Source organism: Triturus cristatus, chromosome 6, assembly GCF_964204655.1.
Source record: "Triturus cristatus chromosome 6, aTriCri1.1, whole genome shotgun sequence".
Taxonomy (NCBI): domain Eukaryota; kingdom Metazoa; phylum Chordata; class Amphibia; order Caudata; family Salamandridae; genus Triturus; species Triturus cristatus.
In genome coordinates this window covers 33649965-33676957 of record NC_140589.1, presented here as the reverse complement: position 1 = coordinate 33676957, position 26993 = coordinate 33649965, and the positions used below count along the sequence as shown (strand labels likewise).

The following is a 26993-nucleotide window of genomic DNA, read 5'->3' as shown; positions in this document are numbered from 1 at the left end:
TTTGAAACAACAATCAATCAGCGTATGATAACCCTCTAAGCGATTGTATATGCTTTAAAATATTTTTATTGTTATACTGGATAACCGGGCAATTAAATGTCCATTGTAGAAATACAACCTCAATTTGTCCACGCCAAATGTGAGATGACAAATTTTCCCTACACACCCTAGATAATTGCAGTTGTTTAGTTTAAATAAGACTGCAATGAATGGCCGCTTCAACCTAACGCCGTCACTCTTTCTATCCTTCCAGCTTTCAGCTGTGCCGATTTGTAACCACAGCCTTTCTTTAAAAGCAGTGTATTATCAGTCTATCCTGATCCAGACGGATCATATTCACATCCTGAAGACTAACGACAGTAATGTAAGTCATGTTTAATTTACTCATTGCTTACTGACCGGCTAATAACGTGTTCTGTCAGCAAACGTTAATTTTTAGTACAGTCTCGAGTGATTTACCCAAATTGACATTCTTCTAAATCAACGATGAACAAAGCAAAACTTTACTGAGGAAAGTTCATTATTTTGCCCTGCTGTGATATACACTAGTCAGGCCCCTATCCTTAAGCTGTAGCACCTCTCTCGGTGGTATATATAATGTGTAAAATTCATTCAAGCTTTGAAAATCACTGTATTACACAAATTGTGAATAAACTGGCAAACAATCGGGTCTCTTAAATAGATCCATACTACCATTACTACGATTGGAATCTATAAACATAGTCAGAAAAAGAGAAATAACATATAGGTGATTGAATAGTTAATACACCATCATCTATTTCTATTGTACAGAAATTAAATCTCGGCAGGATTGATTCCCGCATTATCACGATCTGGCAGTTGCTGATGCCAAAGCTCCACATGGTATGATAATTTCTTTCACACAACATGACAACTCTCTTTGACTAAATTTTGAATCATGTTTTTTGATTTGCAGTGTAAATACTCACATGATTTTAAATAAAGTTACGTGAGAACGCTACTGAGACCTCTAAGTAAGCATGACCATTGATACAAATTATCTATTAGCACAGAAAATAATTGGTTGAAATGATTGAAAGATAATAGCATTTTCAATATTAGACATTTGATATAACTTTTGATAAGATATTGATAACTTTATTGCTCGCACACGGGTTAAACTTTGTACATAGATTTGTTAGTGCACTTATGTTTACATTTATGTAACTATTTGCATTGTATTGTTTAGGAGTCCCTTTTTTAAGCAATCATTGTCCTGAAGATGGTCTGACGGATTGACACTACCCAAGACCGAAACGTCGACTTTACCATCTAATTCCAAGTTATCCGTTATGTACAGCAGATTGTATTTTTAAGAAAAAGCTGCATCTCTGTTCAAACCAATCAGGAATAGATGTGTATATATAGATGAAATGAGGACTTAATTCCGTCCCCTGTTTTCATGATATATTGCTTTAATTTATGTCTTTTTTGTACTCTTTTTACTCTGGATGAAATTACATAAACTAATGTGTTTGAATCACAAAAGAAATCCCCGTGTGCGTTGTTATCATTATATATCTATGATGTCCAGTTTATGAAATTGATTTCACATTGATGTTATTTTATCTTAACATGCCTATTGATTCAAATCGGTGAAATTCATAAATAATTGATCACTTTAAAATAAATCCCTTGTTGGCACACTGACCTTCTCATATCTCTTTGCCCAAGCCCTCAAGGGTATATTGGGTTTGACCCCTATCTAACATTGATTAAAGCAAGCCTGTCTCCCACAGCTCTCTACCGAAGAGCTGAGGGGGCCCCCTTCATTTACTGAAGAGTGGGGGCCCCCCCGCACCGCGGGGGCTTGCGGGGGTGTTTGTTACGCCCCTGTTCCTGGGGAATGTTTCCTGCCCGCTGAAAAGTCGCAGTGAGGGGGCAGGGTGCATGAGTTAAAGGGACAGGCTCCAGACTTCACATCAAACACCCCTGTTCGGTGGTGGAAGCAGAAGGCTTGAAATCAGACATCTCGTTAAGGTTAATTAGGGGTCATTTGGCTGAAGTGCTAACCTCGGAAAAGGTGCTTCTTTTCGCAATGAGTCTTCTCTTTGAAATGTGCCAGGAGAACATTTTGGCTGTATTGCCTGCCATCCTCCCCCCTGCTCACCATTCACACAGAGCAAGGGCTTTTGGAAAGAAGATGAGAGCCCTGGGGAGAAGAGGTGAAGCTGGGCGAAAAGACCAGCCTGGCTTTTATTTAAACACATCATCTTGCAAAAACAAACACGCATCCTTGTTTGAAGGGTGCGCTCCTACAACCCACCGGGTGAAACGGGCTTTTGTGTATTTTTCTTCACAGAGCTGATATGCACATTTAAACCATTAATTCAATATCTACTGCATGATCCCGTTTCTCTTTTGAGGAGATATGGAAATAGTTAACCTGGTCGTCCAACTTTTGAAATATTTTTGTTCTTCTTAATATAACAACGGGGCACGTTTTGTTAATAGTTTGTAATGAAAATGTGGTAATGTTCATTTTTAGGTCTCGCCTGAGCCAGCGCATGTGTTGCTCTGGCGAGACATTTAGTGAGTGGGCTTTAAAAAGCCAACCACAGCTTTTTTATGTGGCCCAGAGCTTGCGGTTATGCGCACAATTACGCGCACAGCCGCCATCTGGCTTTCCTATCTCTTCTTCATTAAGAGCATCGCTCAAGCGCATCGTTCACGGGCACCCTTAAAGCGTGTGCGCACAAGTACTTGTGTTTCAGCGCTGGTTTGTTTTGCTTTCAGCGGCGTGCGTGCTTGTTCCTAAGGACACTACTTGCTAGAACTGGTTGTGGGGATATATAGGACTTGTAGGTTCACCAAGAACCCGACGAACCCAGAGCCAAAAACTGAGCAGCAACTTGCAATGGTTTTTTATTATGTACCGGGTATATAGTAATTATTCTGTAAAAATGTGTACATGGAAAAATCGGTATGAAAGACACCTATGTATTTCTGAAATGAGAACAAAATATAGAGTTTAGAAACAGTAGATATTTGCACATTTCCAAAATTGGGATACTCATACTAGCATGAGAATTATCAGTCATTTTTTAGAATGACTTCTTTTTTACACAATGTCTTTCATTTGGAAGGCAGAAATGCATCGAAAGCCAATAGGTAATAACAGTTCCTTTAAAAATCTGAATTACCCTAAGTCTCCCGATAAAAATGGTACCTCACTTGTAGGGGTAGGCATAGTGCCCATGACAGGAAATGGCTCAAAACCCAACGTGAACACACCACATTTTCACAATGCAAAATTACCCTTTTTTAGCAAAGTGCCTAGCTGTAGTTTTGTAACCCTAGCTCTGCCGGCACCTGGGGAAACCTAGCAAACCTATACATTTTTGAAAACTAGACACCCAGGGGAATCCAGCATGGGGTGACTTGACTGCCTCCCACCAGGTTCTGTTATCCAGAATCCCTTGCAAACCTAAAAAAAAACCAAAAAAACCACCTTTTCCCCACATTTCTCTGGTGGAAAGTGCTGGAATCTGCGTGGATCCACAAATTTCCACTCACCCCGCGTTCCCCAAAGTCTTCCGAGAAAAATGGTACCTCACTTGTGTGGGTCAGCCTAGTGCCCGTGACAGGAAACGGCACAAAACGTAAGGTGGACACACCCCAATTTCGTAGCGAAAAATGACCCTTTTTTGGCAAAGTGCCTAGCTGTAGTTTTTGAACCATAGCTCTGCCGGCACCTAGGGAAACCTAGCAAACCTATACATTTTTGAAAACTAGACACCCAGGGGAATTCAGGATGGGGTGACTTGACTGCCTCCCACCAGGTTCTGTAACCCAGAATCCCTTGCAAACCTAAAACATTGCCAAAAAAAACACATTTTCCCCACATTTCTCTGGTGGAAAGTTCTGGAATCTGCGTGGATCCACAAATTTCCACCCACCCCGCGTTCCCCAAAGTCTTCCGAGAAAAATGGTACCTCACTTGTGTGGGTCGGCCTAGTGCCCACGACAGGAAACGGCGCAAAACGCAACGTGGACACACCTCAATTTCGCTGTGAAAAATGACCCTTTTTTGGCAAAGTGCCTAGCTGTAGTTTTTGAACCATAGCTCTGCCGGCACCTAGGGAAACCTAGCAAACCTATACATTTTTGAAAACTAGACACCCAGGGGAATCCAGGATGGGGTGGCTTGACTGCCTCCCACCAGGTTCTGCTACCCAGAATCCCTTGCAAACCTAAACAATTGCCAAAAAAAACACATTTTCCCCACATTTCTGTGGTGGAAAGTTCTGGAATCTGCGTGGGTCCACAAAATTCCACCCACCCTGCGTTCTCCAAAGTCTTCAGAGAAAAATGGTACCTCACTTGCGTGGGTAGGCCTAGTGCCCGCGTCAGGCAAGGGCCCAAAACCTATTGAGGAGACATCAAAATTACCTATCACAAAACAACCTGGTTTTGCAAATGGGGTCCCATGAGTTTTTGGCCCCGGGCTTGGCGGCCATCTAGGGAAACCTACCAAACCCACACATTTCTGAAAACTAGACACCTGGGAGATTCCAGGGAGGTATGGCTTGCGTGGATCCCCCAACGTTTCCTTACCCAGAATGCCCTGCAAACCTCAAATTTAGCTGAAAAAAGGCCAATGCCCCATCTGCGCCCGGGGGGGGGGGGGCAGAAAGACTGTGATAATTGGGGGTGGGGTGGGGGCATGGGCCTGCCCGTTTTGGGCAGCCCCCACCCCTATTTTTTTTTTTTTTTAATTCCCTGGTGTCTAGTGGGCTTTTTGCCCCCCGGGGGGGCAGATTGGGGGCCACTGCCCCCATCTGCCCCCCAGGGGGGATCAAAAGACTAAATGATGCCAAAATTATTTGGGGGGAGCAAAGGCCCTTTCCAACGATACCTCTCCCGTCTTTCTACGTGCTCAGGGGGCCACGTACAAAGTGAAACTGAAATGAGCCTCTTGGCTCATTTCAGTTTCATTTTCAGTGTAATGACGTCGGGGCCGATCGTCATTACACTGAAAGCAGTGGGGGGGGGGGGGCCTCGGGAGCTGGGAAATCTCTTCCCCAGCTCCCGATGCTATTTTGGTTAAAAGGGAATCCCTATGGTGCCCGCACCAGAGGGATTCCCCGGGGAATGCCTCATGACGAGCTGGACTCGTCATGGGGACAGAAGGGGTTAAACTAATTTTAAACCTTTTCCCACTGTGGATGTGTGCTGTACAGTGCAGAACACATACAGACCCCTGTTTCATTTGCCCATTCGTTTTTAGACCATCCTTACAGCGCCGGCGTGTAGCCACACCCACTCATATGCAGGGCCATTCTAAGACTTCAACAGCGCATCCGTGCAGCTCACTTGAACAACTGTAAGTTTATTCAGTTTCCTCCCCTGTCTGTCCACCTTTTGCTTTCCTTGTAAGCACCGGGAGAGTTGGTCTCAGCGCCGGTTTTCAGGAGTTGCCTCGCTCCACATTGCCTATGCCTGGTTCGACCTTCCCTCGGGGAGCGCCATCTTGGTAGGGATAAACAGCCCGTTTTTAATGATTTTGTGCTTTTCTTCACATGGTTTACTTTATTTTATCCTTGGTTCCCAGTATCTTTCCCACACAGGGGAGCCTGTGTAGGGTAAGCGGGGTTGCTGTGCCCCAGATTTGACCCCTGTTTTATTTGTCCATTTGTTTTTAGACCGCGCTTTCACCACCGCTGTGTAGACACGCCCCCTCGTATTCAGGACTATTTTAAGACTTCAACAACGCATCTGCGCTGCTGGCGTGCCGAAGGTACGCCAAAGGCAAGCCCATCTGTGCCCGAATCGTACCGAGCACCAGGACCGCTGCTGGTTTTGCTCCAGACTCCAACAACAGAATCTCTTTCTCGAGTAAGGAACTTCTAAACTTTAACAAACACAACATAGATTGTAATCATTTTAATATGCCCGGTCTTTGGCTTGGCAAGAAGGAAGGTTACAAGACCTGTAGTTTTCAGACCACAGGCCCTTTCTCCCTACCCAGCCTTCAAGATCCAAGCCCCAGTATACTCGGAAAGGAACGGTCCAAGGTGTTCATTTGTAGCCTCGTAAATTATGCCATTAAAATGGCAGATCTAATCGACCTTTACGAGCCTGATGTCAGGAAGATTAGGGAAACCTGGGCTACTAACACGTCCATGCCGGAACTTCTCACAGCAACCCCCACAGGTTATCGGTTGTAAAGACAGGACCACCTGCTAAAAAGAGGAGGGGGCATTATCTATGGTGGGTACTTTACGGTCAACTTCGCGACCATCCAATCAAATGACTGCGAGGCTATATCATTTGGCATTGCGTTGACTAAAAAACAACCATTTAGAGGATCCCTTATTTACCACCCACTTGGCCCTAAATTCGGTTTCCTAAGTTCTATCAGCTCACTTTTTTAAGCAGATATCTGTAATTCTAACTTCACAGTTCTTGGAGATTTCAATTTTCATCTAGATCAGCACGACAACAAGGACATCATCTCTTTACTCCAAATGATGGATGCCTTAGATCTTTCCCAACAAATAACCTAACCCACCCACAGTGCAGGGCACACGCTTGACGCGTTATTCTCTAACAATAAAGCCATCACTAGCTTCAAAGCGCTTCCTCTGTCTACGTCTGATCACTCAGCTATCTTCTTTACTCTCAACTGCTCGGATGCTGACACAGCTCCAAAAAAGCAGCAAACTTCAGCACAGTATAAAGCTTGGGCTAAACTTGACCAAAATCTACTACAGCAAGCGATGACTATATCTGCTCCACCACCCGTTGCAAACCCAGAGCTACCAGTAGAGAACTACTCTAACTGGCTTAATTTGGCCTTCTCCCTAACAGTCTCTACCAAAAAGGTTGGCCAAGATAGGACATGCCCATCTGCCACGTGGTTTTCAGAAGCCCTCAGGCTACAAATACAAAGCTGCAGATGCCAACAAAGGAAATGGAGAGCCCAATATGACTCTCATGAGAGAGAAATATATTTAATCCGCTAAAAACTCAGTGAAAGAATTATAACAGGTGATTGATAAACTCACCAAACAACCTGATCACAAAGGGGACTGGGTTAGCCAGTCCTTCTGCGATAAGGTCGCCTTGCATTTTAGGAGCAAAATTGATCTAATCTTGAACTCCTTTGATCACTCCTGCAATCATATTTTGCCTGCCTATCACGGCATAAGGGCTGATCACCCTGTTAATGATTTAGCAGTGGCCGTCTTTGTCCCGGTGACAACTACTCAAATGAAAGATCTCATTCTTCCTACCAAGTCAGGCTCCCCGGATGATCCTTGTCCACCTTCAGTTCTGAAGCTGGTTCCTGAAATTATTGCATCCAATCTGGCTAACATCTTTAATACCATGTTCGGAACTGACATCTTTCCATCCTATTGGAAATATGCCTTGAATCAATCAATGAATGATTTGTAGAGCGCTGGAATCACCCCCAAAGGGGTATATCCGCGTTGACAGCAGAGAAAATAGAGGATAGATGAACAGCCAGCTATAAAAGAATTCAGTTTTCAATAGTTTTCTGAATTTAAGAAGAATAGGGCACTTGCATAAAGCGTTGAGGAGTGAGTTCCAAAGACGCGAGGCTAGATAGGCAAAAGATCTGCCCCGGTTCAAAGTTTATTAAATCAAGAGACTACTAGCAGAGCCTTCTTTCCAGAGTGCAGAGATCTGCTAGGACGGTAGTGGACACATTTTTCCGCCAGATATTTGGGCACCCTGTCCTTGATTGTTTAATGGACCAAGCAACAGATTTTACACTTAATTCTGTCACGGATGGGGAGCCAGTGAAGTGATTTCAATAACAGCAGGGAGGCTGTTCTAGAGAGCATATTAAGAGCCAACCTGCTGCTATGTTCTGTACCACTTGCAACCTGTTTAATACCACCTCATTTTCTGCTCCCAGGAGTGCATTGCAGTAGTCCAGTCGACTGACAACTAGAGCTTGGAGCAGGGTCTTGCGGACAGATAAAGGGAGAAGGTGGAACACTCTCCGAAAGTGCTTCAACATGTGAAAACAAGTGCCTGAAACGTCAGCCACTTGGTCTTTCATAGATAAAGAGAGGTACAGATACACTCCCAGATTTTTTGCCTTGGTTGTAGGGGTGGGGGCAGGACCTAATTCTGATGGCCACCAATTGGGGACTACAGGATTTGTGCTCTGCCAAACAGAAGAACTTCCATTTTATCAGCATTCAACTGGAAAAAATGCATCATCTAGTCAGAGAAAACTCCATGGTCTCTGAAGAAATTTGCAAGGGGGCCACATATATTTTAAAAAGAGTAGGACTAAGGCAAGAGCCCTGAGGAACCCCCTCCATAAGGGATTTAGCACCAGATCGAAAGGGACATAGATTGACAGTTTGGGTGCGCTGGTCTAAGAAAGTGGAATGCCATTGATGAGCCGGCCCTACCACCCCAATTTCCATTCTGCCATTGTTAAAAAAAATAATCAAACTTGAACCCAAAAGATCCAGCCAACTACCTGACCACCTCCAGGCTTCCATTCCCTGCCAAAATAAGCGAAGAGGTGATGAACACCCAACTAACCCAGTACATCAAAGAGAACAACTGGCTCGATCCCGAACAATTCGGATCCTAGTACAGAGATGGCCCTGATCAAAGCCACTGATGAACTCAAGTTTATTCTGGACGATGGAGGATCAGCCACTCTGATCCTGCTGGATCTATCTGCGGCATTTGATACGGTGGAGCATTCCACCCTGATCCACCGTTTGGAAGCAATAGGTATCAAAAATCTTGGTTTAAAATTACTATCTTCCTTCCTGACCGATAGGGATAATGAAATCAAAATAGATGCCTTTACTTCGGACTCTTTTAGCCTGCCCTGTGGCGTCCCGCAGGGGTCTTCGCTCAGCCCCACCCTCTTTAATATATAAGTTGCAGAACTTGCCACACTTGTCCCATGCTTTGCTTTTTCTCTCACTTCCGATGCGGCTGACACGCAAATCGTGTTCTCCGCCTCTAACAACGCTAATGATACCAGTCACCACATTCAGAGCTGTATGAGACAGATCAACTCCTGGATGAGCAAGCATAGTCTCAAGCGCAACGCCAGGAAAACCGAGGTGATTCTGTTCGGTAACAACCCCAATTTCTGATCAGCATCTTGCTGGCCTTTAGAAACGGGACCCCTCCTGATCCCACCAGTAAAGCCAAGAGTCTGGGGGTCATTATAGATGACCGTTAAATCTGGGCAAACAAATCAATGCTCAAGAAAATATTAATCTTTCTTCCCACATCTATTAGGAAGACAGTCATCTCTAGGTTAATACTGTCCAAAAGAGGCTACTGCAATGGCCTTCATGGCTGCTTGCAGGCCCAACACATGAACAAGCTTCAAGTGCTCCAGAATTCTGCGGCCAGACTTTTACTGGGACTGCCCGGACGCCACTCTGTTTCTCTCGCATTGAAAGATCCCCACTGGCCAAAGGTCAAGCACAGAATCAAGTTTAAGTCTCTCTTTCTTACCTATAAAGCCCTTCACGACTCTGGACCTCTCTTCGTGAAGAAGGTCTTGTCCTGGTGCACTCCTACCAGAACTCTAAGATCATCAGGCTTAAAATCAATTCCATCGGATTTAAGAAACTTAAATGGGAAGGGAGCAGCTTCCAGATCTTGGAATCTCCTCCCGTTACAAGGTCAGCCCCCTTCCTCCTTCAATTCAGAAAGCACCTGAAAGCATTGATTTTTAATCAGTAGGCTCTCTTTTCTTTTCTCTCTCACCTTTGCTTGCTGAACCAGCGCCAAGACATCTCCGGGTATACATTGCGCTTAACAAGTTCTATTAACATAACAGAACACATGCAAAGTCAGAAAAGAAAGGAGAAATGAAAGCATTTGAAATGGGTGCCATTTTCTGACAATAAACCGTGCCTACTTTTCTAAGTAAATAGAGCTTAGCGTTCGGAACCTTGGGTGGTTGGTTGCATGGGGATGCCCATGCAGCACCCATGGTGCACCCCCTTGGCGCTGAGTAATGCAAGGCAGCGCTATGTGCTGCTGTGCGTTATTTTCAAGTGATTATCCAGTGCTAAACAGGATTAGCATTGGACAGTAAATAGTTAAAAAAAGATTTTGCGTCACTTGTGATGCAAATGCAGGGTAACATCTTAGTACATATACCAATAAATGGGGTCTGCCGACTATAAAATGGCTCTGTCGTAATTTCTGAGCAGGAAAGAAGAGAGCTTTTTCTTTTTTGAATATCGGGAAGTGTTAACCTATTGATTGTTTTCTGATAGCTGGGGCTTGCGGGTGTTTAGGTGCTTAAGGTTTCTTATTTGTTGTGTCTGCTATTATGCCTGTAGTGGGGCTGGTAATAACTTGTTCATGCACTGCTTGCTGCCGCATTTGCTTCAGTTTTGCAAAACTGTAAACACCGAGTGTTATCTACCTCTGGAAAGGCAGCAGTAGCCCTGTGATGTGTTACTAGGCCTCACAAGTGGCCCTTTATTTAGGGGTAGGGACTCCTAGGGCAGGATGTACAAAAGGATTTAGCATTTCTCAACAGACCTAATCGCAATTTCGTACCCTTAAAAAATGCTAAATTACCTTTCAATATTTTTATACCTCCTATTTTGCATTTCCTAAAATGTGATTTCTTAGGATTCGCTATTTAGGAAATGCAGAAACTCAATTTGGTCCTTCTGGCCCTTAGTCCTGGCTTGCCCTTTGGTACACCTAACACTGCCTTCGCTATGCTTGCATCACAGGTCTGAAAGCAGTGATAACAGCCTAAAGTAAGGGAGGTTTCAAGACTCATTTTAACTTTTTGAAGAGTCCCTCCCGTGCCTTTAAGCAGAACCATGCTGAAGCCTGTGGCAGGGCTGAGAGTGGCACAGAGGTCACCCTGTGAATTAAAAGGGGGTGGTGTTACTCTCTGGACCTCTGAACATTTTGGTGAGTGGACGTTCATGCAGAGAAGTGTTTAGGAAGTGGGGTCCTTCCCTAAAGAGGGAAGTGAGGCACAGAGAGAGGGCGGAACATGTACCCTATAAAGGTAGGCTGGAGTATGGTATTATATCTGCTCTCCATCAGCTGGTCACCTCCCCCCTGACCAACAGGGCTCTTCGGTCCAGCAATCTAGAGCTTCTCCTCACTCTGGGAGCAGTAGGAGCTAGAGGTGGGGGTCGATCCTTCACATGCCTGGCACCCAAACTCTGCACTTCCTGGCCTATCAGCCTGAGAATGGATGCCAACGTTATGAGTTTTAGATAGAAACTACACACCGATCTGTTCTCCTAATTGCTTTTAATTACCTTCACTCCAGGCGCTGGCACGCCCACTGTCGGGTGCCATGCGCTTTATAAAACAGTTAAATAGAACAGGGCAGAGATGCCGGGTTCACTCCGTACCATTAGTGCAGCTGAACAAAGGAAGCTTGTCAGGAATGCACCATAGGTTAGGACAGAGCTGATTCATGAGGCGCGACAAGCGAGACAAGAGCAGCCTGCAGAGATCTTTGTGTGCCAGTCATTTTCAGAAGATAATAATAATGGCAGGATAACTCTGGTGGTTAATGTACTTGCTGGAGAGATCTGTGGTTCATCTAGTCACCGTTTTTGTCTAGATTTATCCTAAAGTAGCACAGAGTGTTAATGTGTCTGCTGCAAAGCAGAATCTATAACATACAGATCGGAGATTTGTTTTTTTATGTCCATATCACAGTAGTTAATGCTTTTGTTTCAGAAATCTGTTTGTTACTTTGCAGTTCATAAGTTACACTCTAATATAGCACAGTGAGCTATGATCTGGCGTCAAAGCGCTGCATGCAAACTGCAAGGCACAGTTTTAGAAACATTTGTTTCTACTTTGTTATTCTAAGATTGCTAAAGAGGGTTCTTTGGGACAGTATTAAACTCTCATTAGTACGGACAACCCCAACCACTGTGCTGCATTTTATATCCTGAGTTTGTGTTTTCACCGACCAAACACTCAACCTATAACGCCTACCACTATGGATAACACGGAACGCCTAATCTTTGTCGCCCTCGCTGTCTGATGTTACATTTTCTGTACATTGATTTACACTTTGCATAATTCAGTGTCTCTGTATAGTATGTATATGTGATGTAAAGCACTCCTGGCACCTTACAGTGGGATGAACAGCTGTAATAAAGAAGTTAAACAAATGTGAGGAAGGGGCTACGGAGAGAAAAGGCGCAGCATTGAGGGTCGTAGTGAGGGAATCCGCTTCGAGGAAGGCCAGTTTGGGAAGAGGACGATAACAAAGTCCGACGCACGGTGCACCCTAAAGCCGGCCCTGTGTGTATGCAGTGTTCCCAGGCAGTACACAGGACAGCTTCATATTCCGCAGGCCACCTCTTGACAGTGCCTGGCAGCGCCAGAATTTAGGAACATGTGGACTCTGGGCAAGTACAGGTCTAGTATTTATAAATGTTGCTTCCATACCCACAACCCTGCCAAATGACTGAAGGAAACTGGCCTTTTTATGTGGCTGTGCAATGTATCGGCACACGATGCAAAAAGTATGGCCGACCCTTTTCGGTTTACGGGGCTAAAATTAATAATCCCAAGTGCTCTATTTATGGTAGTGTGGGAGAGCAGTTTACGCTTATCAGGGGGCAGATGAACACAAAGTCAATAAATGAGACACATCCAAAAAGAAAATCCAAGACCAATTCAGAAAAATAATACAGATTTTTTTAAAATGTTAGACCGCAGGATCATCAGAATTAGGTAAGTACTTTCGAAGTTATAGATTTTTGCAGAAATACATAAACAGTCGAATAACGGCTTTGAGGCATGAGACTCGAATGCAGAATTGTTATCCCAGGGGAGAAAATTATACTTTATAAGTATACTTGCAAACGTTTTTGGGGGGCGTTTTTTAGGACTTTAAGTACTTAGTGGCCAAGGTCCAAAAAATATCAGCAGTTCCGTTTCATCTGCCCTGGTGAGTCCGAGTGCAGAGATGCTGGTAGAGTCGGTAGCCTTGAGCGCTACACTGTAAAGTCTATGGAGAAGTAACTGAGAAAGAAAGGTTGCAAGTGGGGACAAGTCTGACAGAACCCAAAGGGGGACTTGGCTCTTGAGGGTCTCTGGGGCACAGGAACACTACCGGTTTATGTGAACTTTGTCCGGCAGATCACTGTTGTTAGAGGCTTTCGCTTGGCTTTGATGATATGGAGAGTGAAAGAAAACAGGCAGCAGGGCCACACTCAATGGAAGGTTGCTGTCTGCGTCAGATGTGTTCGGACTGGACCCTTAACCAGCCTTAGCTGCTGCAACTGCTCCGGTATCGAGGGTATTGGTGTTGGGCGGCTCCTGGAGAGCCTGGCATCTCCAAAACTGGCAGGTAGACAGTAAGGGTGGGCGTAGTTCGCGAAGTAGCACTTCGCGAAGCTACGCAAAGTGAAGTTCGCACTACGCGAGCTACGCGTAGCACTTCGCGAACTGCGAAGTAACATGTTCGCACTGTGCAAGATGTTGTTTTCAATGATTGCACAGTGCGGACAAGCAACCGGCACTGTGCAATCATTGAAAATGGCATCTTGCACAGTGCGAGCTGTAGTTTTCTGCTGCTCGAGTAGATTTTTCCTCGAGCTGCAGCTTTCTCAACGCGAACTGGTAGTTTCTCATCGCGAGCGGTCGCGAGCATACGCGACCCCTCGCAATGAGAAACCTGACCTTCTCGCGTTGTGAATCTCGCCGGGAGGTTTATTTTCCATGCTCGCGATCGCGAACAAGGAAAAAATCTCGCCAGGATGTCATTTTGCTTGCTCGCGGTCGCCAACTTGACGTTGAGGACCGCGAGCAAGCAAAAAATGACCGCAGCACTACGCAACACTACGCTACGCGTGTTCGCACTGTGCTACGTGCAGTTCGCGTAGTGCGAAGTAGCGCGAACTTCGCAAACTACGCGAGCGTAGCGTAGTGCTTCGCCCAGGCCTAGTAGACAGATCAAAGCTCTTAGAGCCACAAAGACTTCTTCCTGAGGTGCTGAACCTTTAGTGGGCCTGATGACAACAACACGGTGAGCTGGACAGATGCGGTCGGTGCCTGCAGGTGGAGGGGGGTGGCTCCTCCACCCCAAGGGAGAAGCTGCTTGGTTGTTGAAGGGTAGACCAGTCCTCCAAGAGCTTGGGGATGCTGTTTTGCTTCTAGACAAGTTGGTCTTTGTGATTTTCGCAGCCAGGCACAGTTTGGTGTCAATTTCGGTGAAGGACCTACATACTGACAATATTGGCCTTCCTTTGGTTCCCAGTGGACAAACCTGAGTTCCTGGTGTCAGGGGGACCCCTAAATACAGAATTTAGGGTAATTTATGGGAGTGCAGGATAGCAGCAGATTGGCTTCCTACCCCTGGGTTGACTACAGCCCCTATAGGACCACTTCCATTGGAGAGTGGCCATTATCCTGACCTAGATTTCCAAGTTTCACCAAATTCAAGATTGTGACACCGCCTCAACAGTCCAACTTAGGGGTGTGCCTTGCCTGAAAGTGTGAAGAAAAACAATGATGGACAGAATGCTGAACAATGCAAACATTCACCCCCAGTCACAGAGATCTGGGTTTAATCCATCTTTTTTTTGCTCACCACGCCACCCCAGTTTGGACACAGCCATAGGCAAATCAGTCTTGATCCTGCTCCTCATGGAAACAGTCCAGCCCAAACTGCCCGGCCAAATCTTCCCTGGACCGGAAACAAGCATCCTGGGACCAGTTGTGGGGTATCACCCCTCATTAGCCAGGCCTGCTTGAATCCAGTAGCACAGTGAGCACGGGACCCACGTCTGGGCATACCCGGCGCACTTAGAGCGATCAAAGCAAAACAAACAGATGGATGGAATGCCGAACAATGCAAATATTCACTCCCAGAGATCTGAGCTTAATCCACTGTTTTGTTGCTCACCGCGCCACCCCAGTTTGGACCCAGCCATATGCAAATCATGCACATCTTGTGTTGCTTGAATATGAATTTACCTCAAGTAAATGAAAAGACAAGAGGTGTTTGGTAAAACAGGGACACGTTGGTTTAATTAAATGCAGCAGCTGCGAGAGAGTCAACAGAGCTGCATCTGAAGAAAGTCTCTAGTACAAAGTTTCGTTCGACAATATATACATCTCGTGAGGTACAATAAAACTATTCTGCATTCTACGAAAAGTAATTTTGGTCACCTGCTACCGGGACAGATGGCTCTCGGCCTCAGGGAGAGCTGGTGCGGGCCAGTGTGTATGTGTTCATATGTTTAGTGTTGTAAGTATGTGATTACTACATGTGGTGTGCATGTCATGTCCTGAATTCTGATTGACTGGTTGTGTCAATCTACATGTGGCATCTATCTTTGTAGTAGTTTTGGGGAATGCACAACTCTGGTAACGGGTTTTATTGGGGTCAACTTCCTCAGCCCTGTTTGTGGTACAACTGTCTGTCTGTGGGATCGATCAGGGTTGCTTCCAAGCGGTATGCTTTCTTTCCCTCTGAAACATAGAGAATACAGTGTACGTTTCTGTACAATTAGGCAACCCCTAATTCCCTTCCCTTCCCCTCCAACCATGTGTGTCTATTGATTTTGGTGACCCAGACTTCCTGGCACGGGCAGATACACTGGAGTTGGACCCCTCCCATGAGTCTCATTTTCCCTAGTGTGATTGAGGTGAGCGGCCCGACGCTGGAATTCCATGTCTGGGATCCACTTGTCATTAAAGAAGGTGGCCCTAACGGCGTTAAGAGCCCCCCAGGGACTGCAGGCAAAGGCAGGAGAGAATGTATTTGTGCACTGGTGCGGGGATCCTGCTACCTCCAATCATTTTTTTCTTTGAAGTGCCGGGGGCAAACAGTGTCCTCCCCGATAATGCCCCTTCTGCGCATTCCTATCTAGCTCATTTTGGATGTCGCTAGGATCGGTGAAAAGGTACAGCAGTCCTGCTAAGTACCACGCATCATGTGTTAGACCAACGTATTTCAGTGTGGTGGTACGCATCACCCTACTGACACACATTTTAAGCGTAGCGCCTGCATCAGCGGTCAAGCCTTACTAGGGCTGTTATACTGAGTAAAACTAAGGTTGAGGTGCTACGGGGCAGAACGGGTGAGATACCAGAGCCGGGGTTGCCCACGGAAAGGCGAGAAGATATGGGCCGCCCGGGCCAAGTATAGAGGATACAGCTGAGGGCCGGGGGGGGGAACAGGGGGCAAAAACATGGGAGAACGGACGCCGTGAAGTATGTTATCGGAAGGATGTTGCCGAAAAGTCGGCGAACATGTTGGGGGGCACGCCATGCACTGTGTAACCGGTATTGTATGTCTCAACAAGAATGCTACTATGAACCGAGAATGTACTGAAGCTTGTATATGTTTAATAAAAAGATGTTTAAATAAATACATACATAATTAAATAAATAAATAAAGTTGAAGTGCCAGTGCACCGCACCACAGACTGGCTGACCGAGTGTTGCTAAGTGGCTCCAAATAACAAACATTTTATGAATAGAATAGGAAGGATTTCACGGCGTGGCATTACGTGATCTGACTGACGTCACAGGCAGTGCCCACTGACTACTACTGAGACATCAGCCGCCCAACACTGTGACTAACAGGTGCCACAGGACGTCACGTCCTGCTGCCACCGGCGGTGTTGAATGTTTGTGGGAGGCTGGCTGCGGCGCAGGCGCGCAACACCCATTGGGCTCACCGGGCTTCAGCCCCCCCCGTCATATGTGTCAGCCCGGCTGAGACAGCCTCGCGGGCCGCACCCGAGTACTTCACGGGTCTTTAAAAGACCATTTACACGTTAATGAGGCTTTTGTTGCGTTTTCGCCCCTTCTTACAGCCACTCTGCCTATGGCTGGAAGACTTAGCCCCCCCCGAAATCTTTTTCAGCCCCCCCCGAAATTTGGCTCTAGTTGCCCGCCTGCTGCGGCGGTATATTCAAATGATGGCGATCCGCATGACTGCCGGACCGGCCAGCCCCACTGGACATTGTAAGTCACTGCTGGAGCCCAAAGCACGGACAGCAGCTCTGCGGAGTTTGAGTGCAGGAGCCCGGACTCAGAGTATGAGGAGGCGGCGGCTCAGCGTACACCGACACCATGGCTCACCTTGCAAACGAAGTAAGTTCGTCTGAATGTAGAGCCTCGCTCTGTTCATCTGTCTCCCGCTGATAGATTTGCTTCTTGGCGCTTAGCGCGCAATCAGCCAGCTGCTCACTGAGGCTGTGTGTATTGACTGACTCCTCCACAACTATACACTTCTTTTTCTTTGCCACCTTGGTTCGTTTTCGCCTGCCATATACTTCAACACGATGCCAGGAACTCCCTCGAAGCCAGTGGAGTGTGAACCCCGCACAGCACAATGACAGGCATACATAAGTATCCTTAATCATGGGCACTTGTGACAAAAGTTAAAGAAGTTCAGTGTCACACAGACTTGACGCTCATTCTGATAAACACACGAAGCAAAGAAAGATTTCGCTGGCCGGCTCAGTCAGTGATCTGACGTGAACTCGCAGATCCCAGCAGTAGCGGGCAGACATTCATAGAGGCGTCTAACCAGCTAGAACAGCTGGGGCTCGACAGCGTCGGTGCAGGACAGGTGAGACTGCCACCTGGGCTCCAAGTTAGAATGACTGTGTTTGGAGAGGATAGGACTAGAGGTGCGCCAAGAAGAGAAAGGGAAAAACACAACAAAAGAAAAGAACACGGAGGAAGGGGAAAAGGAGTGCCACACTCTGATGCATGTTACACCCTTTTTCTCCGGCAGTTTTTCCTGCGTGCTGTACAAAAACTTCTCGTGTTTAATGAACTAGATTTGAATGTTACTCTAAATACAATAAGACTCTAAGCAACATTCGGGGTACGCATGACAACTCACGCCTCTTAGATCGCAAATGGCATTGTCGGGCGGGAGGAGCGGCAGTGTTTTAACTCATGCTTAAAACTAGCACTTTTAATAACTTCCTCTCAATTCAGTGCTATAATCTTGTGTACTGACGTGACGCGCTATAGAAATGCACTTTTTTTGATCTCTGAAGAGACATTATCGCACATTTACATCATGTTTACTGTATGATTAACATGCCGATCATTTTCACGGCTCGCCCACTGGCTCGTATACGCTTGGCTCGTCTCCGGCTGGCTCTACCTGTTAATTAATATATTGGCTCGCGCACCTCTAACAAAGAGAGATGAATGGATACATGACAGTGAGCCCGGTAGATGGTAGACAAAAAGACTGGTGCAGACAAACAGACAAAGTCAGTCTCCATTGCCTCATGTCAGAATCATCACGTTCAATAACCTTGAAATCTGCCGGCAACTCCCGCATGCCCCAACCTCATCCCTCTCACCTATTCTTAGCAGAAGCGGCAGATTCTGAGCTGTGCCCTGCTGGTGCAGAGGAGCACGGCAGAGTCTGTAGAAGCGCTGGGATCCCTAGCCTCTCCGGGCAGGTACCTAAGCCTTCCGGGTGCCTTCACACTCAGGATAAATTAATACATTTTGTTCTGTGCATTAGTCGCCCTTCTGTGAGCACGGTCTGGTAGATGAAGCTCTGTGTTAATAAACACATTTCAGAGAGGGGGTTGTGTACAAACAAACAACAGCCACAATACCGTACGTTTTGAACGTGCAGTTAAATACCTGCTCATCGAGTACCTCATTGGCTGATCATTCCATGGCACTACCAAAATTACATTTGGACACATTTGCTCAACTGTAAAACACTCCCTTCTATGGGTCATTTAACAATTCGGGGTTTTGGGGTTAGGTAACCTACTTTGGATGCTGTGTAAAAGACTAAATACAAAAATAAATGCAATGAAACTAAGCAACCAGTACTGTAATGTAATGTAATGTCCAAAACACTGTGAAAACTGACATGCACTCTAGCATTTTGCTTAGTTAATGTCGACTTTCTCATTGATGCGAGTAAAGTACTCTTAATATCTTAATGAAATCTGCACACTTTTAACTAATAGCACCGGGCGACCTTTGACAACTAGGCAATGAATACATTTTCATGTACCCCCGAAGCCCCCCAGCACCCCGCCCCTTGGCAAACTTCACTGCCTCCCAGTGTTTGGGGGATAACCAAGAGAGTGAGTCAAATAGTCTAGAAAATTAAAGAGAAGCCGGGATTCGGATTCACATGCTCCGATCCCGATCGTGTTGGTTAGTCAGTAAGCACTACTTTTATTAATGAGTTTCGCATTAGTAAAGCACCACGGTGTGCATGTGTGGCGACATTTCACCCATGAGGTGCGTGCCAAGCAATTGTTGACACAATCCACACTTTGCGTCTTTTTCAATATATTTATTACGAAGTGCAGGACCTTTCCAAGGGAATTTGCACACTACATGCATTCTCTCCAAAAATAAAATGTGTAGGTAAAAAACATTGCCATTAACAATGTCAATAGCTCTAACTCACAAATGCGAGACCTCTTTGCATTGCAAATGCTTGTTAGAGTTTCTCGTTGCTCAAATGGGTGTGAATTCTCATATTTGAATGTTTACCTCGTCTTCATTGCTTGATTTTGCTCACAAGAAAGGGTCACTCATAGTCTATGAAATGTCTCTCACAATTACACTAAAATTATGAAAATGTCACACATAGCAGTCTGAAACCTTGGCAGCTATAGTACAGTGCAGTGGGGTTGGTCTCATACCGGGTGATGTTTACAATTGTCCTATGGGGCTCCTGGGAGAAGTACAGCCTGTCTGCGCCTAACGCGTGGGGTATCAGTGAACAAATGTAGCACTACCGGTTTGTGGTTTGAGTGCCCACGGTGATCATGTGTTGGTGCAAGGTGCTATGTAGGAGTGCGCAATGTAGAGCATGAGGAATGCTAGTGTTTGGTTCAGAGTAGGTGTATGTGAGGTGAAAGAAGTCTCCCCGCATGCGTTGCAAGAATGTAGAAGTATAGTTAATGAGGTTAGGCATACTTCCTAGCTCCGGAAGGACTCGAGAGCACTCTGACTAAATAGAGTGTATATAAAAATACATAATTTAAAAAACATTTTTAGGCTGTAATGTAGTCTTTAGGGGAGATGTCTGTTGTCTGGGTGCCTAGAGGTCTCTTTTCTTGGTGCACTACAAAAAATGGTCTGTGGTACTGCGGCAGTTGGCCTTGCGAAAGGCCTTTTGAACAAGAACACAGAAAAAGGGTTTTTCATTCATTTATCTATCAGGATTGATAGCATTCGTTATGCGAACAAAATTACATACAACAAAAATACATTGCAGAATTTTTGCACTTCAAAATTCATACAGTGATACACAATGGTGAGATAGTAGTGCTCAGTGGTGATATAGATACACAGTGCAGTGAGGTGGTAGTGGGGGGATGCGGTTTGTTATGGAGGGCCAAATTCAAGAAGCAGTGACAAGTACGTTAAACAAATTATATAGTTGATAGCGACTATGTCCTGCAATCTGTGCCAAAATAGATTGTCGACGTTTCAACCCTATGGGCGCTTGGTGGAGTGTCACAAGCGGGTCTTCATCAGGACTGTGGAGGAGGAGAGGCCGCCCTAGAATTTCAAGGGCAGTCAAGGCAATTGATTGAAGGGGTTGGTTTATTCTAGCAATCTATCTATTTTGGCACAGATTGCAGGACATAGTAAGTTAGTAAGTTTCCTGTCTGTTGCAGCGGTTGCCTCGTGTTTAGCCAACCGACTGCCCCCTGGGGTGGTGGAGTGGCTGCACCCCGATACACTTGTAGCTGATCAATGCTTTGTAAGGGCTGTCCCAGTACAATATGCGTCCATGTGGTTTCTTTGGTGACAATAAGGTCATGCACTAAAATTTGGAGGATCCCAGACTTTTGGCTTTCTGGTGCGGGTACCCTGTTGGATCCCTCTGGGGTCCTGCGGCCGAGTCCTTGTCAAGCTAGGCGCCCCTTGCACATCAGACACCGCTGCAACTCCTTTGGGGGTGCCCTTGCCTGTTTCTTGGTCACTCCAAGGGGGCTCATGTGTGGAGGATGAGGTCAGTGGCCTGTCCATTCTAGGCTCAAGGATTTTTCCCATGTGGCAGGCGGGGACCCCTCCATGGAATGTTACTACGTCAGTTGGGAAAGCCGTATTTCTTACTGCAGTCAATTTCCTGGGCCTGGCATTTGATGACAGAGAGGGGGCTGGCTGCCTGTGTGGGCAATGCACCCCTTGTCTTCATGCTGCCTTGCCTGTACTACTTCCTCCCTTGGGAGGTGCCAGCGTGGTGACAAAGGCTGGACCGGGTAAGCCTGAGGGTGTGCATGGTCTAGCTGCTACCACCATTGTCCCCATACGCCTTCTCACTTAGCCCCAGGGAATGCAGTGGGCATGTGCGTGTTGTGGTCTTGAGTTTCTGGCTCTCCTGGTACCCTACATGCTACCCTCTTGGTTGTTTTCTACCAAGAAAAGGTGAGGGGCTGGTCCACTGTCGAGCTAATTCACATAGCTCTAAAAGGTTTTCCATATAGCCCAGGACTATCCTCTTGACAGGGCCTCAATGGTCGGAGATCACTCTGGCTGGGGTTCCCTAGGCGTGGGAGGAGGTTTCTGGTTTGTACCCCAGAGGGGAGACTCCAGCGGAGACACTGGCTATGATTCCATCTTCGGTGAACTGGATGGAAATCCTAAATTTGGACAATAGATCCCGTCCTACTGTATTAGTCGGGGAGGACAGACAGTACATCTACTATCCCCTGATCCTATTCCCCCGTAGTTCTAGCTGGAGCAGTTCCCTTATGGCGGACCCTGGCCCTGAAACTCAAGATTCCCTGCACTATGACAGTGGTCGTGAACATAGGGGCTACTCCTTTCTTCAAGCAAGAGCTTGTCACCCCTCTATCCACCAGAAAGTGGTTATGGTGTTTCACTTAACATTTTGACATCTTGGCCACAGCGCCCTCCTAAGGGAGGCACTGGGCTGTCAGTGGGGTGAGCGCATATTTAAGTACCTGCAGGGTCCTAGGTTTGTGCTCCTTGTCTTTCTTCTGTATTGGTGGACCCCAGCCTATGCTTCCACCCTCGCTGTTGGATTTGGATGAGTTGAAGCTTTCTTCCCTGATGTTGCTGGCTCTGGTGTTGTATGTGTTGAGGCCACACTGTGGTCGGCCCATAGTCTTAAAAGGGTAATTTTCATTTTTTTCTCTTGGCCCACATGTCTGGCCTACATGTACATTTTGGTGTGTTCTATGCTGTTGGTATCTAATGTTCCCCCCTCAGGCAAGGGAAATGAGTTTGCTTTGGTGTCGCCATGCCACTTGCAGCAGTGTCTCTCTAACCTCGCGAACATGTGGTCTAGTCGAGTCCAACATGGACTGGGGAACTTATTTGAGGGTTTTTAAGCTTTTAATTGTCTCGAGATTCTTTAAATAATTACAAATTCTCCCCGAAACATGGGGAACTGTGCACAAGGGGTGGCACCAAAAAACAATCTACTTGTACCAGCTTTCTAAATTTTGCTGCATCAAAAAAAGGAACATTTTGAAATAAACAAAGACAAATGCAATGAAATAGTAACAACCTGTAAAAAGTGCAATTGTTAGTTCAAAACAGCACAAATTGATTTGTAGCAGTAAGCATGCAGGACTGAAATTCTGATTTGGGAAGAAATTATGATTTTATAAATCATAGACTCACTAATAAGACATAACATTTAAACATGAAGCAATATTGCAAAAAATTTGAACAGAACCACAATATCGATAAATGCATAAATGGAAAAAATCTAAAAGAGACTAAAAGAGAAAAGGTTGTCCAAAAAACTTACTCCTTCCCTAGTGCCTACAGCCCGAGGAGAGGGGGATGTTCTGGGTAACACACAGAGCTAAGTAAGCTTGACAGTGTCACTATAGGTTCAGCGGACAAAAAATAGGAACGATTTGTGTAGTGAAAAGAGAATTAACAGACAATTACTGGCCACCTGTGGCCAGACACAAGCTACACCGTATTCACAAAGGTCTTAATTTTGTCCTTAACATCCAAATTACACCCTATATTACACCCAGGGGTTGTGTGTACTGACTGTGACGCCCAGACTGTCTGACACCTGGAAAAAAACACCTCTTCACTTCTTTTAGACACTGCCAGTGTTGAAAAACTGGCAGCCCATAAGAAAACCCCTGTAACTAAAAAATAAGATTGAGATGGTAATCCTATTTAACACCCAGGGCCTATGCGTACCTCTGTACCATATGCAGTGGTCCAGGCGATCCCTAACTGACACCCAGAGACTGAGCGTACCTCTGTACCATGCCCAAAGGCCCAGACGCTTCCTAACTGACACCCAGAGACTAGGCGTAGCCTGCGTCACCCCCACAGCGGCCCCAAAAGGTAGCCACATTCACCCTCTCTAGCGTGCTGACTAAGGGAAAAGCTAAAGTGATCTATGCTCGGTCTAGTTTGCCACACGCCACCTACTGCGACTAAGGATCAGATGTAGTCTCTTAGCCTGTGACAGCTGTCTACAGATGGACCTCCGCCTCGTGGATTCAGCAAAACCTCTATTCAAATATTCTTGTCTGCTCACCAGTCTCGTTGCGTATATTTGAATCCGTTCGGGCCGGGGTCCTTTCTTCGACAGCAGTCGGGCTCGATAAACCAGTCTCTGCTTTCTGGCTCGCCAAAGTGATGCTAGAATATTAATTTACCTCAAATAAATGAAAAAAACAAGAGGCATTTGGCAAAACAGGAATAAGTTGGTTTAATTAAATGCAGCGGCCGGGATAGAGTCAACAGAGTTGCGTCTGAAGAAAGTATCTTGTTGTACAAAGTTTTGAACGATAGTATATTCATCTCATTAGGTGCAATAAAACAATTATGCATTGTTTGAGAAGCATCTCAGTCATAGTTAACAATTTGAGTCATCTGATAAAGGGACAGATGGCTCTCGACCTCAGGAAGAGCTGGTGTGGGCCAGTGTGTATGTGTCCAGAGGTCTAGTGTGGGCAGCGCGTGATCACTACATGTGGTGTGCATGTGGTGTCCTGATTGGCTGCGTGTGTCTATCTACATGTGGCATCTAGCTTTGTGGTATTTTTGGGGATCAGGCACCTCTGGCCAAACAGGTTTTATTGAGGCCAATTTCCTTGGACCGGTTTGTGGTGCAACTGTCTATCTGTGGGATCAATGAGGGTTTTCCCTCTATGCTCGTTTGTCTTTGGCTAAGCGAGACCCCACCTGTGACTTGTCACTCGAAAACCGTTGGTTGGGGTTGCAGGGCCTCTCTGACCACATATCTCTGACTCGGGATTGAGGAGCTCACCTTTTGTGAATCCAACTGCAATGATACAAGAATAATGTGGCATGCCATTGATATCATTTTTACGTCATGCCGTACACCGATATTATTTTTACTGATTTTGACATTGTTATGTGTATATCGATCATGGCATACATTGACATAGTTTCCACTAGTATCGACATGGTTATGGGTGCATGGAATATTATACTTTGACATTGTTTCTACCGGTATCAACTGTTGCACGGACATAGATTCATGGCATTCATTGAAATAGGATTTATGGGTATTGATATTCTTATGTGGGTTCTGTACTAGGGGTGAATGGTTGACATTGTTCAGCATTCTGTCCATCAATTGTTATTTTTGCATTTGTCACCCCGAGTGGTATGGGTATGTCCAGACATGGGTCTCGTGCTCTCCATGCCACTCGGGTCAAACAAGCCTGGCTGATGAGGGGTGATACCCGAAAACCAGTCCCAGTATGCTGGTTTCTGCTCCAGTTTGAGCTGGACTATTCTCATGGGGAGCAGGGTCAAGACAGATTTGGATATGGCTGGGTCTAAACTGAAATGACACAGAGAGCAAAAACACAATGGATTTAGGCCCAGAGGTCTGTACTGGAGGTGAATGGTTGACACTGTTCAGAATTTTGTCCATCAATTGTTCTTTTTGCATTTGCATGAAAGTGTGACACGCCTTCTGACTATCTAATTTTCCCACCTGCTCTGGTGCCAAATGGGCCTCAGGGCAGTGGGGTGGCGTTCCCCAGGTCTGGGGTAAGAGATGAATGCATATGTAAGGGGGCAGAAGCTTTGAAGTCTGTCCTTGGTATGATGATTGCACCAGCCATCCTGCTGGAGGAGGTGTGAGCACCTTCTTCTGGAGCAGCCATTGTGTCTGGCCTCAGAGAGCACAGGCTCTCACCTAGAGGGGGATCAGAAACTCATCTGTGTTGGCAGGCTGGGCAATACCAGTCAGCAGGCACACTAAAGGACTAGTAGGTTTTCAGGGGGCACCTCCAAGGTGCCCTCTGGGTGCATATCACAATAAATTAGATACTCGGATCAGTACAGCTTTATTGAGATGAGGTGTTTGATACCAAATAACAAAGTTGTCATTGCAGTCATTATGAAGCGGGGTAACTCGTAATGACCAGTGTCCAGCACATATCTTAAATATGGCTGCTTAATCACTTGCAATGCTCTAAGATTGGAACTAGGCCTAGGCATTACAGGGGCATTCTTTTTATTCAGATATGCCCTCACAGGCTCCAAGCCTTGCTGTAGGAGTGACATATATAATACATTCAGTATATGGGCATTGTACACAGGGACCTAGCAGTGCCGTGCTTTCAGAAGGGCCTGCACCCTTTCATGCATCGTGCAGGGGTAGTCTACATGCAGTTTTTGTGCGGGTCCTTTTGGGTGGCAGAATACATTCTGCAGCCCATAGGGACCATCTTTAGTACCCATGTCCTGGGTACCATAGGTGCCATCTACTAGGGGCTTACATGGGTGCTAAAGTCCTTGCGAACTGGGTTACAATTGAGCACATATACAGTTTTTAGGGAAACACCAGTGGCACCATGGGCTGTTTTGCAGGGGGTCCAGTGGACATCCAGTCAAGAACATCTGTACTAGTGAACAAAATGTGGGGGTGCCCTTGTCAAATAGGGGCCCTTTCCTACAATGAATAATACTCATACCAGATATATGACCCCAACAGACACTGCATGTAGCTTTTCATACATATTGTAATGTATACAGATGTGAGAGGGCAATTTTCAAAATCTAGTTATTTTCCCCCTCAGATGATGCAGCCTATGCACTCTCTCCTCATCTACTCACAGCTTACAGATGTGTGACTACTGTACCTATGCGAAGGTACAACAGGGCACCCATACGTACAAGAGCCAACATAGAGCACACTTTTGGTCTCCTAACATCGCCATTCACATGTCTTGACCGTACAGGGTTGGAGTGCTGCTCTAATCCTCTGAAGTTGTGTGCAAGATAAAGTGGCCTGTTGTGTCTTTGTTGCACAAGGTTGCAGTATGTCAAGGCTTACACATACCTCTGAACCCTCACCAAGATGTGAATCCAGGAAACCAGGGTACTGTCTCAAATAGAGCGCAGGCTATGCAGAAGCATGACAGCTGGTTGCCCTTTTTTCTCTTGAGCCAACAGTTGTGTTACTGACTGCCGTTATGTGGTTTCACAGTCTGTTATCATTGATGATCAGTGGGCATTTAACATTCTATCCAGAAATTCCACCCTGAGACTACTCTGTAAACCCTTTAAAATGGATGTAAACAACAGCTGTCATAAAGAGTTCAAAAGATAGGCCATGCAAATCTTTTCTTGGACGGGTTTGTTACCTAGGGGAGTAAATGTAAGCTGGGGTTTCTTAATGAGGACAGGGGAGCGTCGCCCCCCCTGCCAGCTGTGAACCACGCTCAGTGTTTTGGGAAGTGGTGGGGCACCTTGCTCGGCTCTCCACTTTCAAAGGATACCAGCCGCCCCTGGTAAAGGTCACTACAGATATGAGATGTTATCTGGACCAGTGGACATCCCCAACATAACCTGCTACAGGTATCACGATGCGTCATGTCTATGCATTGAGTGATTGAGGAATGGCATTGTGAACAAGATGGAAACCTACAGGTTTGTTTAAAACAAGTAAGATTATGAATAGAACAAAGACGTTATTAATGGGTGACAACCAATACAAACAATCAAGCCTTCCCCTTGGATTTCAGGTGCCATGCAGC

At 45.9% G+C, this 26993-nt stretch overlaps 1 protein-coding gene across 2 annotated transcripts in view; it reads left to right on the top strand.

Moving 5' to 3' along the window:
• The window catches only part of LOC146813697 (solute carrier family 22 member 7-like), a 452780-nt gene that overhangs the window by 29417 nt on the left and 396370 nt on the right, over nt 1-26993 (top strand). The window contains exon 1 of one of the 2 annotated variants that reach the window (XM_085609109.1): nt 16633-17103. The exons of the other annotated variant lie outside the window; for it this stretch is intronic. Coding sequence (XP_085465235.1) covers nt 16788-17103 — 316 coding nt within the window. The 5' untranslated portion in view covers nt 16633-16787. Of the gene's footprint in view, nt 1-16632; nt 17104-26993 lie in introns of those variants that run through there. 2 annotated transcript variants of the gene reach the window in all.